Genomic DNA, 17,343 nt, shown 5'->3' with positions numbered 1-17,343 from the left:
TCGATTTTTTTTTTAGTATAGCTCTAGCCAAGCATATCAATTGGCATTGTCCAACGCCAAAATTTGCTCCACCTCCAGCTACCTCGAAGTCCAGAGATCGCACTACATTCGAAGGGTTCGAAGAAGTGAGATAATCAACAGAAGGTCTTCGAATTTCGCGAAATCGAGTAAATTTTGCACAATTGTCAACATGCCTGATATACAAGTGAAGTGTAAAGTTCGTCGAGTATTGTTCCATGAAACTGCTTGTCTACGTTTGTGACATACTCTTAAAACCAGTTTAGAATCGCTTGTTCACAACGGTAAGAAACACAAGGTTGTCACCACTAAACTAGAAGAAACTCGTTTCCATTTATAACAGGTTTCGTAGGCATCGAGTTGTGCAATTTGCAGCTGGCAAAACGAAGAAAAACATATATGAAAGCATCATAATTATCCCTTCGCATGTTAAATTTCCGTAATTAAAATCGCTTGCATGAATACGACAATCTCTGTGCAATTAACATTACGGTTATCTTGTATTTTAGCAGACGATTTGACAGATCGAAGAGCACTACTGATTTAACTGTAATTTATGTTACATCAAGTTCTTTTTCCCAGTATCGGTATGGTGTGGTTATTTTCGCGTGCACCAGTCAATCAGGTTTAGTAAGAGACATTTCGCAAAACTTCTGAGCCGGGTCACGTCGTTCAGGCGCCTAATCGGCGAGCCGAGATTCAAACTCGATTCGGCTACTACTAGGCAACGTTATCTGCCGTTCTCCTTTCCCCTTGTGTAAATGCGGATGTTTCTATGGAACATGTTAAGACGGCTGCGGACGTATAATGGTGGTCACCAATCCGTAATCCAATGATTCTGCCAGATTCTGTCGGAAATCATTTAGCTGTCCCTCATAAGAAAATGACTACCTGCAACAGCGTTGTCCAAATAAAGTGATGGTCCCTCAGGAGGAAGTCGACCCGCACAACGTCGTTACTTATCAGATTATATATATTAGCCACTCGTTCTATGACCACGTTGTTCACCGCTGTCAGACCGAGGTGCAAAATCGGAAAGAGGAAAATTGCGGTGGTGATTAACGTCTATATCGATTACATGTTTCAAGGTAAACTATGGTCAAGGTACATACAAGACTTTCCCCTATATGAAAAAAATTGTATACATCTGTTGTTTTTCAGAAATTTTTTTTTTTTTAATTTCTAATTTTAAATTCATAATCTTATTACTTGGCTGCCAAGTCATATCAGTTTCAGATTTTTCACTCGGCCGTTTTCGAGATCATCGCGGAAGTTTGTCGGACGGACCGACAAACTCTTTCCTTTTCATGGCGATGAAAAGTATCGCGAAGAAACTGTTTTTTCGACTTTTTTTATGAACAAGGAACGGTGATGATAGAAGAATAGAACAAAAACTTACGGCAGACAATAATTGGCGAGAAAGATTGACGTTAATTAGTAATTCAGGAAAATTGGTAGATCATATGAGAGGATATTCGATATAGTAAATTGCGAGAGCCAATTTACGAGGAAATTATCGAAAGGCAATAAAATTGATTATTTGCAATTCTTAAAAATTCAAGGTGATTCACAGAGAAATTCTTACAAATAATTTTCATCGTACCTCTCTCGTGATGAATGTCGGTTATGAATACACCACGCGCTTATAGAGCTTACCGATATATATTGCGTAATGTTCGGCCTGTGACTTCTTCGTTGACACCACTCGTATGGGTTTACAGTCGCTGCACCTTACTGCCCAGGTTGCCTATCGTTGGCGAAGACACACGAAGGATGTATCCCGGCCAAAGTTTTCCGGGTGGAAAGCGATGGCAGTGGTCCTTGCTGACAGAAAACTCAGACTCGCTTCCAACCATGGCGTCGTGTTGGCAGTGTCCATCTGCCAACGATATAACTGCGGTCCTCATTGAGGGGAACGCGGCCTCCAGTCTCGAAGATACTCTCGACGGCGATAACAATGTACTGGAATGGTAATTCTTACAAAACGGTCCGGCACTTGGCCGGAAAGTTGTGGAACGGGAGGCTGTGAAGTGCTCTCTTTGTGTCTGCGGCATCCGGGAGAGCGGGTGATTGGCTCCTTATGGAGAGTGGTCACTTGGATCTCGGAAGGATTTTCTTAAATGCCGGCAGTTGGAGTGGTACCAGAAGTTCAGGTAAACAGTGGAGGCTAGCATAGGTGATTTCTAAGCACCAATTGGGATGGTCACATCAGATAGTTGGTCGATGAGTTCATTGGTAGATGTTGGTCTCTCGATAGTCGGGATCGTTGTCGACTTGGTACCTCGTTTGCTCGCGCCGAAATTATAGAATATACAAAAAAAAAGAAACTAGTTACCAGTAGTTATTACCTATTTTTTATCGAGTTCGCTTGGAGTGCACCGCAAGGGACTCGTTTTCCGGAAGATTCTCCAGTCCTTTGCCGTTGTGACGAGCCGTTCTAAAACTCTACGTTATAATATTAATGAAGTAACCTGTAGGTTATTTCGAATCACATAATCAATGTTACGCAAATTTGACTATCGAGCTAGTTTTTTCTACCAATCACATTGTTCTGAATCTTGACCAAGTTATTGATAATGAAAATCTTCTATCAGACCTATTCAAGTGTCAAATCTCATATTGGACAACTGATCATAGCTTAATTATGTACTATATATTTATTTAAATAAGGTGTCAGGACGGGTGTTAACAATTTTAAAAATACCTATGCATGATTGCTCGACATAATGATATGTTCTTTTTTTCTGACTGTTGTTGTTAGGTAACAATGAATAGTGAAAAATGAAAAAACGAATACAAGTAACTACATGATGAAACAATATTATACATCATAATCACAAACTCGTAATGAAAATTAATTAATTAAAAATGACAAAAATAATGATCATTACATGCTTACAAGCATACGTGTATGCAGGTTACTAAAATTCACGATAATTTAGACTATTTTGCTTAATTTCGCTATAAATTGGTCATCTCTTCACTTCTGATAACTGTGCTGTCATTTGATTTTTCCCTAGATTCGGAGCTGAGCTGATAAGCACTCTCGGCAATCCTTGACAGTTTTTCAGCCATCGCTTTTCCAGTTTGTTGAAGCATTCGCGAGAAGTGACCGTCTGGATTTTGCAGTAACAAATGAGGGTGGCCAAACTCCTGTGTTTGCGTAGTAGAATCAAAAAGATACATTAGTTATTCAACACTCAAGTTCGACAAAATTGAATAACTGATTTAAAGAAGTTACAAACCATGATATTGCCTCCTGCCATGACCAATACTCGATCACTGTCCATGATCGTGTTCAGGCGATGAGCTATTGTCAAAACCGTGCAGTTGGCAAATCTTTTCCTGATAGTGGTCTGGATCAAGGCGTCGGTGCTGAAAATTGAGAAGTGCATTTTGAGCTCACCGTCTTAAAGGAACCCAACATTGAAACCTAGGGGTTAGGCAGTCAGGTATCCACCATCAGGTGTGCACATTACTTCAAGACTTCATGATTTTAAAATCTTCCAAACGACGATGAGTTAGGAGACTACATGAACGGAAATAAGTTTGAAAAATTTAGTTATTTCGTGGTCCTTCATAAATTCAAAGTACACCAAATGATGTCAAATAACTTGAATTGATACTGAAAGGCTTCAATTGAATTTAAATAACTTTAAGTTACTGCGAATGATGTCATGACTTCCGTAAACACAAGTTTAGTTCGGATACCTTCAATTAACTCTAAGGGACTTGATATGAATTCGAGTCCATAAATATCAATTAACATCACTTGACTTTGAGTAATTCGGGTGTCTAGTGCCCTGAATGCGTACGTCGGACATAAATATTGAACCATAAAGTGACTGCATCGGAGATGAGAAGATATTGAAAACGAGCCTGAAACACTGTTCATACTAACCTACGGTCGACGTTGGCAGTGGCTTCATCAAGAACAAGCAGCCGATTATTCCTCAGTATGGCTCTAGCGAGACAAATCAACTGACGTTGACCAACACTGAAGTTGGCTCCACCCCCAGCTACGCGGAAGTCGAGCGATGGAACGGCGTTGCCGAGTTCAACTTCACGGAGACTGTCCCAAAGCTGGGCATCCGAGTACTGCTCAAACGGATCCAAGTTGTACCGGAGTGTGGCGGAGAAAAGAATCGGCTCCTGGGGGATGATCGAGATCCGGGGACGCAGCTCGTGTAACCCAACAGTCTTCGTGTCGATCCCGTCCAAAAGGATCTCGCCCTCAAGTCCGTCTCCAGTCAGACAAAACAAAGCTGAAATGAGCGATGATTTTCCAGCACCGGTTCTTCCCACTATGCCGATCTTCCAGCCAGGCTTTACATCCACGTTCAGGTTCTATGGAAGAATAATCGAGACATGGTCATTATCTCACGATTCGGTGCTTCGATGAACCCAATGATCCCGATAAACTCACTTTCAACACTGGTGGCTTGTTCTTCGCGTACTTCATGGATACGTCCTTGAACACTAAGGCACCCTTCTCAGGCCAAGTGTCCGGCGGAGGCTTCTCAGTGGTAAAAGGTCCCTCCTGGGGAAGTTTTGTGTACTGTAAAACCCGCTCCACTGACGTCATCTGCGAGATTACTTCGGCGCTCTGCCTCACTCCGTATTGAACCATTCCGGTCAGTATAAGAGATTGCGAAATGGCCAGGCCGACTGATCCACCCATAATGGTTCCTGCATGGATAAGAATCGCGAAATTTGAAGCTCACAATTCATTTCATGATTTTGTTCATTATCTGAACAACAAAAGCAACCAACCATCATCCATCAGGATAAACGAATAACAAACGCAGGTGATAAAAATGCACGAAAATAGGTCGAGGAGGAACCCGAATGCCGTCGCAGCGGCTATGGTCAGGTACCAAGCACCGGTATGCGTGTCTTGATAGCTGTCGAATTCTTTTCTCAGCATCTCTTCTACCAAAGCACCTCGGCTTCTTATTGTGGTCAGGCCATCCAGGGTGGAACTGACGTGCGAGAAAACGGGACTTTTCGCTGAAATAGTCAAGCATGCAAGTTAGTTTGAGAAAGGACATCAAAAAGGATTATTTCTAAACGAAACTATGACGATTATTAGTCTGATTCATGTTCATCAAATACACAAGTCATTAATCTCCTAATCTCTTGAAGTGTTGTTACTGCAAAGGAGCGTCAATTTTTGCAAACGAAAGTATGTCTCTCGTCCTCAACACCTGTAGCATAATGGGAATTGGTTAACAACAACGTAACTTACTTATCCCTTCGAGTCGTTTGATGTCCTGCGCAGTCTTAAGATAGTAAATTCTGATAGTGTAGAAGATGGTACCCACGATAGCAGTCGGGATAAGCATCCACTGGTTGACAATTGCAACCATTACCAGTATTCCCAGCATGACAGTGAATATCTGAATTGCTTCGAGCATCGCCTTCGGCAGTAGCTCGTCCATGGCTCCTACGTCCTTAGAAAATCGATTCAGAATCCGTCCTACAAACAATCAAACAACACTCTGTCATTTATAATTTTATTATTTGACTGAAATTATCGAAGCGGTCAGGTCAGTGTCGAAAGGAGTTAGAAACGCAAAAGAAAATTGATAGGACAAAATTCAAACACAGATTCATCGTGGGGAGAATTTTATTGGCCAGATGAAGAGAACTTCATAATTTTTACGTGAAGAATTTGACGAAGAAAAGGAAAGTAATTTGAAACTGTTACGAAATTGAATAATATTTTCTTGACCTCAGAAGTGTTGACATAAATTGTTTTCTTGGATACGGACTGTTGCAAAGGTTTATGAATAGGTTGTAATTGCTTGATGTACTGGTCACCGAATATTTTCGATTGCCATCATCCGCATTTTCAGTACAAAATGTGTTACGTACCAGACGGATTCGTGTTGAAAAATCGCATGGTAGCCCTGAGCAGATTAGCGAACATAGAGTTGTGAATATTGCGACTAGCGTTCATGCAGACCGTGACGAACATCATGCTGCGAAGAGTGAGTACCAATATGGATCCAACGATGCACCCGGTGTAGATATATATCGCGATGTCTCTTTTAAACAGTCCATATTCGTCGAACCAAACGGAATCAATGTTAGCGAAGTCGCCGGTTGAATTTTCTTCCTCATTCTTCTGTTTCAACAAGGTGTTTTGATTCGTCCAAATCGTGACCCAGTAGTCGCTTCCGTTCGCCGCCACTTGACCGATGATGAATGCTAATGTCATTAACCCTAGCGTGCACATATTTCCACCCGCCAAAAAGTAGCCCCAGTAGACCTTACTCGACATGCTTCCCTTTGCCACTTCCTCCTCACTCACATCTCTCGTAGCGTCTTCTTCATTCCCCGCAGGACTCAATTCCTGTTCACCGTTGCTCTCCACTGTCACTGACTTTTCCTGAAACCGGAATCGACACTTATCGTTACTGCTCTATTTTTGAAGCGGACTGAGCAGATTGGAGATCGTCTTTCGGAAGACTCGAGAAAATTTTGCTGAATCCAACACTTGTTACGAGAATCAGAGAGAATTTCAGATACTAACGCGGAGAATTCAAAAGATCTTCGTAGAGTGAATTGATTTCCTGATTACTGAATATACCGACCTCGAACTCCACACTTTTCTCCTTGCTTTCTTCGATAACATCGACTTCCTCATGTTCTTCCGAATCCTCCGAATCCAAAATGTGGAAATCAGATTTGGACAGATCTTCGTACGAGCCCTGACCTTCGATATTGCCCTGAAACAAAACAGTGTTTGACTGATACCTTCCGAGTCTCGTATCGTATGCAAAAACTTGTTTCAACGCACTTGATTAAGAAGGACGACTTTGTCCGCCTGATTAAGATATTGAAGTTGATGAGTGACGAGGAGCCTGGTTTTCTCCTTCAGAAATCCATTAATGCATTCCTCGAACAAGTGACGACCTACTCGAGCATCGACTGCACTGAGTGGATCATCGAGTAGGTACAGATCAGCGTCCCTGTAAACGGCTCTGGCCAGATTAACCCGAGCTCTTTGTCCTCCGGACAAAGACGCGCCTCGTTCTCCGACGAAGCTCAGGTCGCCTTGAGGTAACTGCTCGAAGTCCTTTAGCAGAGCACAGACCTTGGTGACCTTGAAAAGTGTCGCCCAAAATTCATTGTGGGTTTGCTGAGCGATTGAAATCTCAACGTGCTGACTGATTTGAAATGATTTGAACCCACCTCCTGGTACCTTGTCTCGTCGTACGGCTGACCAAGCAAAATGTTGTCCCTTATGGACGCCGAGAACAGCCAAGGATCCTGACTGGTGTACGAGATCCGGATGTCCTTGTTGGCAACCCTGGTCCTCGTGCTGCCCTCACCGCAATACAGTGACAGGCTTCCAGCACCGACGGGCAACTCGCCCAGAATGAGATGCAGAAGAGATGATTTCCCCGAACCGACGGAGCCGACGAGGACTGTCAGTGACTTGCTTTTAACTTCCATCGATACTTGGCACAACGTTGGCGGTAGTTGTCCGTACACCCAGTTTGCAGAGACGTTCACCAGTTCGATGCTAACTCCTTGATCACGCTGCGGAACCTTCTCAATCGTCTTTTCAGAGAGCTGAAGACTGGCAGCGCGGTCAAACGTATAATGATTGGATTTTTCCATGGATTTCACTTCGTCGAGTAATAGGAAATCCTGAGAAATAGAACCGGATTGGTTGGACAAAAAAATTTCGCATCAAAATGGTAACCATGGGGAGTGGATGTAAATTCTTACCGTCAATCTGTTCAACGACACCGCCGTCTCACCGGCCTGGATTATGGCCTGAGGGAAAGCGATTGCACAGGTCAATTGGAGAACGTTAAACAGGGTGGCCAGCACGAAGGTCACGTCAGCGGTGAGATAATTTCCCATCAGTACAAAGGTGATCAGGGTCAAGTAGAGTGTCACTCTTTCCGAGAAAACCATTATGCTCAGGTAAAATCCTCTGAGGTACGACGTGTAGGCGATCAGCTTTATCTCGAGGGCTCGAACCTTCGACACTAACAGTTCGAACGGTTTTTCCCACGAGTACATCTTGACCACCTGGATGTGAAGAAGGTCATAAGTGGAATTCTTCCTCCTAATTCAACCTCTTAGAATGAACCGATTGTTACCTGGATACCGGAAATGAGCTCACTCATTAGCTGCACTCGGTCATCCGTCTTCACCGCGATCTTGGATCTGAACTTGGCGCTGAGATTACTCAAGTACCCTTGAATCGGTATCGTCTGCATCATCATTGTGCCGATTCCGACCAAGGCAGCTGGTCCAACTGACTGCCACATCACGTACCCTATCAGAATGACCTGGAATCACGAGAACGGGCCAAATGTAGAGCACCAGTTTTACAGTACAAAAGAATAAAAAAGATCAGCACAGGTAAGCGAAATTTGTTATTTGTGAAGGATTGGAATTCTTGACCTGGTTGATGATGAAGTGGTAAATATTGGTGAGCGGTCAGTAAGTGCGTTACGTAAAATTTCGTTAACGTTTCGGCCCGAGTAGGGGCCCTCCTCAGAATGATTAATTATTTATTTAGCTGCCAAGAACATAGAATTCAACATAAATCTGTTATTACCTGTACTGGCATGATCCAAATGTAGTGAAGAAACATAAGGACCATATCGAAACGGGCAACATCGTTACTGATCAAGTTTGCCACTTGACCAGCAGCCGTGTTACTCACTGCGGCCAGATCGAGGCGCAGAACCTGAAACACAAAGAATAGTTAGTCGTCAGATATACATGCATCAGAATTATCAAAAAATGTTACACATTTTCGTAGATCATATAATGATACAGCAAAACAATATCATCGCAGGTGAAAGTTGGCGACGATATTGACGTTTTTGTGTTATTTTAATACAGTGGAAACTTGATTTTTTTTTCAAACCCCTTAATTACAATATCGCGGCTCTACGCTCTGAAATTTACTTATTTGCAATCATGTTGTACTACGAAAATGTATTTTTGCTTCTTTTTCACGTAGGAATTCTACGTTTCACCGCTCATTTTGTGTAAAAATTGGGCTGTTTGGTCATTGTTTTATAACCTGATTCTATATATTCTATATTCTAGCCATTTCGCCGTATTACAAGACTACATTTTGATCTCTATCATTTTACAATTCTAAATTTTTACGCTCATACATTATGATTCGATTCGTCAATTAATTAGCTTTTGTTTTACACCCTGATTCTATGTATTGTTATCCTTCAGTCATGTTGCGATTCTAAAATTGGTCCCCTGTTTTATGATGCGATCTTTAATTCTCACTTTTTTCTTTTATAGCGATTCTATATTTGACCCTAATACTTTACAGATGTAATTCTTCAATTTAACTGTAATGTCACAGTGATATTCTACATATTTTTACTTTTCTACCTGCATATTGCTATTCCAAATTTTGACCCTTCTTTCCTATTACAATTTGAAATGGTGATTTTTCTGTCATATTCCAATTCTACAATTGGACTCTTATTTTGTAACGTGGTTTTGGATTTTCATCTTTTTGCCATATCACGTACCTACATTTTGATTTCCCAGATTTCCTATCTCCCGACTGAATAAAATAAATGAAATCTCAATATTTTGACGCTTTGAAATATTCACACATCGTTTCCCAAACCAATATCGGTAATCTTCCTTACTTCGTACCGACACTGGTTTTTGTTTATTTTTATTTTTTTCTCACTTACAATCGAAATTACGAAATCAATTCTGACGTCACCTTTCTGTATATCATGGAACAGCAGGCGACCCTGACTCGCATCCCGATTTGCTGAGTGGCCAGCGTTGTGTGATGAGTTATGAAGACGACGCCAAGGGTGACAAGGATCAAACAAGCGGCGTATATCAACACTTGGTCTTTCGTTATCGAATCTTCGCTATGGTCGAAGTATCTAATAACCCAACCCTGGAGTGTAGGCTGTATTATGCGAAGTCCCATTAACTGTATGAAGAAGAGTAACCCTTGAAGCATGTATGGCACCCAGAAGACTCTCGCAATTGCCCAAAAAAGGCTTGGGCGACACTTCACCGCCTTGTTGGGGTCTTTCTTTTTCGCCAATTTCTCCTCCAGTTCAACTTTCATCAGCTCTTTCTTCCACTCTCTGCTCGAGGTAAAAAAATAGGAATTAAAAACCAATGAATCATCATCGATGAACCGAAAATTGTACACAGACTTATTGTGAATGAGGAAACGTTCGAGTGACCAAAAGTCGTCGAGATCATTCCTCATTTCTTTCTGTCATGTTCTTCATCTTTATGTCTTTGCTCTTATTACTTATCAACACCTTTGTCAATAATTGTTCAGCAGCAGCTCACAAGTGGTTATCAGTGTGTCTACAGCTGTTCGACACACATCTGAAATTATGTGAGTAAGTCTGCGGTTGCTTTATACGGTTCGTTGGCATTCACATTTTCATCGTGTAACGCAAATACATATATTACACGTGATTGTGCCACATGACGAAATTACAGAATTATACTTACTGTGATGACACAGGACAAAACATAAAACAAAACAGAGAGGAAAAAATTGTAATAGCAAAATCTTACGACACTTGTGTGCTTCGAGAAGCTCGACTGACAAGAAATTTAATTTTAAGAAAAAAAGAAAAGAAGGAAAGAAAAATTGTCGATAAAAGTGGATGGGGGTGAAATAAAACCAGAGAAAGAAAGAGAAACGACGAAAAATCAGAGTGGTAAAGCTTTCAAATCTGAAAAAAAATAAAGAAAAATGTGAGTTTCCAATTTTTGTTCCCGGTTTAGATGTAAGTGAAGAAGAAAAAAATTCATCTCTTCCACCGAGATTAAAAAATACAATCTCACCGTTGAGTGATACGAAAATTGTTACTCACTATTGCGCTATTAAGTAACGCCTTGAATCTGTCGAGATAATATGACGAGTTTAATGTGAGCGTTTCTCTTATCTCTATGATACTTTTAAATACAGCAATACGAAGCGAGCGTTTTTAATTTTTCGACAATAAATAGAGTATAAACATAATGCATGTATGACCGAATCGTACCCGTCATTATTATCTCCACGAACTGAACACGAGGAGGATTTTTGCAACTTATTGTACCCGTATAAATTCTGCAAACAATGAACTAGAGTTTCTTCAATAATCCCTGGCAAATATTTAATACCGTTTTCGTTCTGCTCTGTGAGTTATCCGCTGTAGGAAATTTAAAGTGTTTCACCTCACGTTTTTAATTTTGAACAAAAGGACCCCCTCCTACTTTATCGCTCTTTGATTCCAGAATTTCGTGTGTAATTTTTTTGACAAAAGCTTATATTATTCCATTCGTCGTTTCGATGTCTTGAAGACTTGGACGCTCATTTTTTGTAAGAGGAATAAAACGGATTAGGAAAACAGTAATCGAATAATTACGAAAATGGTTTGAAAAAGATTTTCCGAGCTTACTTTTCGAGTCGATCCCCGAGGCTTTCGGATTCATCAGATTTCAAAGGATCGTATAAATCTGTCACCTCCAAGTCTCGTTTTGTACCTTTCCAAAAAATTGGTACCATCCATCTGAAAGGATTGTGAATTGTTTTCGTGTTATACAGTTTTATCCTACCAATAAAAACTATTCATAGAATCGTCTGATTTTTATCACTTGTACATGATTCTATTATAGCATAAAAGTTTTTGCTTTGTCACTTACATTGCAGAAATTTACTTAACCAAATTTTATATGTTCTCTCGTATATTGGTAAAAATATAGGTGATAAAGATGTGCAAGAAATGTAAGAAAATGCACACATAGCAATAAGAATCTTCAGAACTCACCCAAAAAACAGCCGAGTCAATATGTTCGAAGTTTCCTTAGGATTTTTGCGGCTTGTCTTCTCTCTTCTGTCCATATTTACAATTATTCAACCGGACAGGGTCTTTTTCCACTTGCGAAACAATGTCTTGCAAAAATTTCCAATTTATGTACTACACTCTCTTCTCTTTCGCCTGTGGAATTCAAAAATTCAAATCATGGAAATGCACAAAGTCCGATGTCTTTATTTTCGGAATTCACTCTATGACTTTTTATTTTTAATCGCTTGTCAAATTCGAAAACATCACAATTCTTCATAGCTAACTCACAAAACAAGTAATCAAATCTTTGTATTCGATTATTTTTCCTTCTATATTTCTCTTTTCTTTATCCCCAGCTTTTCGGCTCTTAATTTGATAGATGTTTTTGTTTCTCTTATTCCCTCAATATTTCCGTAAACATTTTTTACCATATAAAAATCGAATGAATTGTGAATAAAATAAATAATAAATACCTTTTTTTACACAAGAGTTTAGAAAGCTAATGAATTATTGAAGTTGTCAGTTAAGTTAATTAAATTACTTGCTAAACTATAATAATTATTGAGAACTATAAAAGTAATCCTCGTGCTTTCAAGATTTGTCAATGAAATCAAATATGTATTGTCATCGCAAGCTCGGTTACGCAACTACCGTGTTGAACAATATTGCGCGAATTCTCTCGTGGAGATAAGAATTCGTTTGAGGCTGGAAAAGTGAGGAGCAGAATCATCTTTATAACTCCAGTTCAAGCAAAATAAGTTAACAGCTTACACGATGTCCGTCACAAGAGGTTGTGTATTGACTGAAAATATTATATAATTTTTTGATAACTTGTCCGTGTAATATAACCTCAAGCAAGATAAAAGATGTAGAGAGGGCAACGATTAAAATGCCGGAGAGGAATAAATATTACGCGTATATTCTGTAAGATATTCCATAGCCATTAGTTTTTTAAAATAATTATTTACGAACAGCCTAAAAAATGCATTCAAAACCGTGCATATTACAAGTGTGACATGTCACGTGTCTGGTGGCATAAGATTATAACCAACAAAAATGGAATTTTAGTGGCAAAAGCGCGTTTAGTTTTTTTTTTCCACCATTCTGAACGCCGATTATTCAAATCATCTATTATCGGAATGACAGAAATAACAATAATAATTTTTTGCGGTTTCACCCTTTATGCAATTACCGTAAGTAATTAATTTTTTCAATTTTCATCAGAGCCAAAAAGTCGTATCTACCAGAACATACGATCTTTTTCTTTTAGGTGATTAATTTATACTTGAGCCGAGAAATAAAGTGAAAAAAATTATTTTTTGCCGATACGACGTTACGGAATTACTCGACATATGTTTTTATAGTTGTATCAGTAGCAGAAGGTCGTATCTACCAGTATACGACCTTTGGCTGTTAATTCAAATTTTATTAAATTTCAACGTTTCTGATTATATTTTCATGTTTTATATGATCAAAAGTAAAATATGCGCCCCTTTGCCTTGTTTAACAACAAAAGGTCGTAAGATGGCGCTGACGACTTTATAACGTATGACACGCAATGTAAATTCGAAAATATTGAAGATAATAAAATTTGCACGGTAAAATTGTAAATAAAGATCAAGGAAGGGTTGGGGAGTAGAAGGAACGCACTAATTCGTTGAACAATTTCTCAGGTCGAAAAACTGTAATTACTTTTACGACACCTTCAAATTGCAATACTAATATAGTTATACTTTCTGTATTTAATAATTTTACAATTTCTTGTACCTGATTTTCGATTATCGTTACACGTGGCGATAAATGGACGAATGAAAGGATAAACCAATGGAACAAGAATCTAGAATACCTCAACGCGTTGTCTTTGGCGTACAAGTGCGAACGCAAGGTGAACATGAAATAATATTCACACCTCTCCTACTCCATAAATTGCGAGTCAATAACGGACAATTGTGTACACACCGCCAATGAATGTAGAATAAATGAAAACTTTCTTAATAATTAACGTATGATTGATGTGATATCATTTTTTATCATTTATGAAACCTTGCCACTAATGCAGAAAATTTGCATGAAAAACAGGCGATTTTGATTCAAAACAGCGAATGAATTGATAGGGGAAATATAGAACTAAACCAACGGAAGCCTTCATGGTGGAAAAAAAAAACAGCAGCTGCAGCTTCATTGTTATAACACGCATCTTGAAGTGGACAAATTAACGTAGATTAGAACTGTACTTGACTATATTGAAAAGTAAGCCCTTCAATTTACTCGTTGTTACGAATTAGTTTTCTTACTTTTTTTACTTTCCGATTTCCCTGAATTGAAAACATCTTCGTCCGTCGTGAATTGAAAAACTATTTTGGATGTTACAGAAAAAAATAAATGTTGAATCAAACTCTTTGTCCGAAAGATTTTTATTTCTTCATCTTTCAATCCGAATGATTTCAAATTTGAAAAACACGTACCTGTAACTTTAGTTTGTTGATATTTCCTTCTTTCTTCCACTGTTCCGTTTCTCTTGTATATTTTTTTCATCAGTTAATATACAATACAATCGCAATTATCGTGAGAAGATAAGAGAAAATTAATATGGATCACAAATAAAAAATTCGCGAATATGTATTAAACTGTAGTTAATAATCACTATCATATAATTAAGAACTATTGAACGCCAATAAAGTTGAAATCAGGGTACATCGATACGATACGTGATGTGAAATGATTCGATCCAATACAAACAAATGGACAAGTTAAAGATATATTAACTTTCATGCAAAGATAAATTCGTTCCTTTTTTTGTTTGATTCGAAAAAATTTTCGCAATTGATTGTTTCTATCTTCTACCTTTCAATTGGCCAAATCTCGCCTCGCGTTTTTTATTCCTTAAATTTTACTTTTCTGCGGTCTCGGATCGCACGAAATTCAAACTATTCACCGTATCAGCATTGATATTGACGCTTATGCGAGCTGGTTAGAGTTGATGAGCCGTCTTCCAGACTCCGAAAACCACTGACGGTGCTCCGCAGTGCAGAGTTTACTTTTATATTCGGCACGCGGTCAGGCAGACATGTGCGTAGATAATACATGTCAACACACATACAATTAATGTATACAAACGTATACGCGAGTACATTGCACGGGAACGAAACCGATGATAATCCAACTCGGGCTTAGAATCCCGACACCAGCACGCGTATCTTACATTTGTTTGCACGTTTCCCTTCATACGTCCTCAACTCGGCTGTTTGACTAAATAATTTTTTTACATAACGCTAACATGTTGTACGCATTTTTCCATCCGTGTTTGCCGTTCACAAACTACCCGTCTCTACGGTGGTCGAGAGAGTCGGCGAATGCGCATGCGCGGAGTAATTAAAAGCCAACTTTTAAGTCCTAGGAGTTTAAAGTGGTCTTTTCAAGTAGCGCGCGCATGCGCTGTTGCGAACGGATCTGGCATTACGCGTCCCTAATCTCAGTTTCATGCGCTTCGTGGAAAAACGCGTAACATACCCTTGTTATTTAAAAACTCGTCTGCAACAAGGAGGCAACGGACTTTCCGCCTCTCACAAGTAGAAGAGACCGGGGCCGATTGAAACCGAGGATGGGCAACCTCTGAGTACTTTTGTACTAAAAATACTTACAATAAGTATCAAGTCCCGATGTACTTCATACTTTGAGAAACACAAAATACTAAGTACAAATTGATTTCTCACTTTGTGAAATGGAACGTACTAAGTACGAATGTATTTTGTACTTTGTGAAATGGAAATTATCAAGTACGAATGTATTTCGTATTTTGTGATATAGGAAATGCTAATTAAAGTTGTACCGTTAATATAAAGTCTTAAATAGTAATTTAGCTTTTTGTGACATTCTTAGATACCTGAAAAATATTTTGTGTGAGAAGATTAATACGTGTAAATTCACAATAGGACAAGAATAGTTGCAACGTGAATTTTCGAGAAAGAATTTATTTATTTCCTGAAACATATAACGCTAAAAACAAGAATTAAAAAAAAAATAATAATAACAACCGAGTAGAATTTTGATTCAGAGAAAAAGACAACATTGTCTTATTTATTTAAATAATATTCAAACTATTCGAATGATATCAAAAAATATACTATTTATTGTATTATATACATTTCAAGTTTATGTATGTATTAAAAATTTGGCTAAGAGACAAAAAAAATGAATTATTTTTTCGAATGAAAACATGGAATGAAAATTTTAATAAAGTTTTTTGAACAAATCGCCATTTTTTTTCTATTTGATATTAGGGATTGTAATTGGGTTTGAAAGACGCGGAATACAATCAAGTTTATCGCGTGAAAGTTTCGACAGAAATATGAGTATTCAATAAAGTTATGACGAGTTGAAGTAAAAAAGGCATAAAATTTTTGTATGCTCAAGAGTGGCTTTTTATATAAATATTCCATAAGCTATAAAAATTATCAATGTGGTTTATTTGGGAAAAAGATACGGAATAAAATTCTCAACCAAATCCCACTTTTGAAATCGAGTTTTGAGCAAGTTGAAAAAATATTCTACTGGACAATATGTATTCGGTGAAATTTCCCTTCGTCCCCTTTTTGTTGCCGGGCCCTCAATTATGTTTAAAAGAGAAAAATACGTTTGTCAACTCAGCTTATTTTTCGATTTACGTACTTTGTAATCACAACATTGACAAGTACTAAGTACATACCTCAATACTCTAGTATTTTGTAATTATTAGAATTATAAATACAAAGTGCAACAGTACTTAGTACTGATTGCATTGCTCAGTACAAAATCCAACTGTACTGGGTAATTGATAATTTGATCAGTACTACGTAATTTTGTACTTCTGTATTTTGGACTTAAAACGTACAAATATGCCCATTCCTGGTTAAAAGAACGCTACTAACTCAAGAACCAACAGAGATAACAAGGCGGGGGGGTTACGAGGAGAGCAAGAAGCGGCTTTCGTGTCGCAACATGCCCCTTTGAATTCGATGGCGTTCCGAATGCACCATTGTGTGTTTGCTGAAAAACGTAAGTATTTTTCTTGCTGTTGTTTTGTTTTTTATTACAAAACTATGTTAGTTACGATTATTTTAAAGTCTATTGCAAGAACTTCGGTTCTCGAAGTACAAGTCAACATGATTTTTTTTATTCAAGTTGTTTATTTTGAAAGTTACATCGACAAAATCTGTAAAAGATGTGCCGGGGGGGTAGTATCAATTTATCTATTTTTTATTCGATTGAAACGTTTCATTCTGTGTGTTTCAAAACTGTGAAAATCGCGTTTTGTCATAGAAAAGCCAATTTTGTCACTTTCGTCACAATTTTGTTAGTTTCGACCGAAAGGAAAGTCATCCAACAGTACAAACTTTTTGTTTTGATTTCGTTAGGTCAGGTCACGTATTCCGTCACAGTTGAAATAATTCGTGTTCTGGAATTGGAAGAATCATGTCACGATATAAAGAGAATGGAGCAAATGTTCCTTTTCGTCTTG

At 38.5% G+C, this 17,343-nt stretch overlaps 1 protein-coding gene across 1 annotated transcript; it reads right to left on the bottom strand.

Annotated features, from left to right (window-relative positions):
* Window positions 1–2,656: 2,656 nt before the first annotated feature.
* Window positions 2,657–11,956, bottom strand: LOC124183678 (ATP-binding cassette sub-family C member 4-like). Its single transcript, XM_046572458.1, has 16 exons — window positions 11,829–11,956; window positions 11,460–11,570; window positions 9,758–10,139; window positions 8,606–8,737; window positions 8,142–8,333; window positions 7,762–8,070; window positions 7,219–7,680; window positions 6,824–7,129; window positions 6,618–6,752; window positions 5,896–6,412; window positions 5,267–5,497; window positions 4,792–5,028; window positions 4,445–4,707; window positions 3,920–4,365; window positions 3,264–3,393; window positions 2,657–3,171 (listed from the first exon to the last, which is right to left on the bottom strand). The coding sequence occupies exons 1-16, from the start codon at window positions 11,900–11,902 to the stop codon at window positions 2,980–2,982; spliced, it is 4,119 nt and encodes a 1,372-aa protein (XP_046428414.1). The 5' UTR covers window positions 11,903–11,956; the 3' UTR covers window positions 2,657–2,979.
* Window positions 11,957–17,343: the final 5,387 nt, after the last annotated feature.

This window comes from Neodiprion fabricii, chromosome 5 (genome assembly GCF_021155785.1).
Source record: "Neodiprion fabricii isolate iyNeoFabr1 chromosome 5, iyNeoFabr1.1, whole genome shotgun sequence".
Classification (NCBI taxonomy): Eukaryota; Metazoa; Arthropoda; class Insecta; order Hymenoptera; family Diprionidae; genus Neodiprion; species Neodiprion fabricii.
This window is presented reverse-complemented; position numbering and strand designations above follow the sequence as displayed.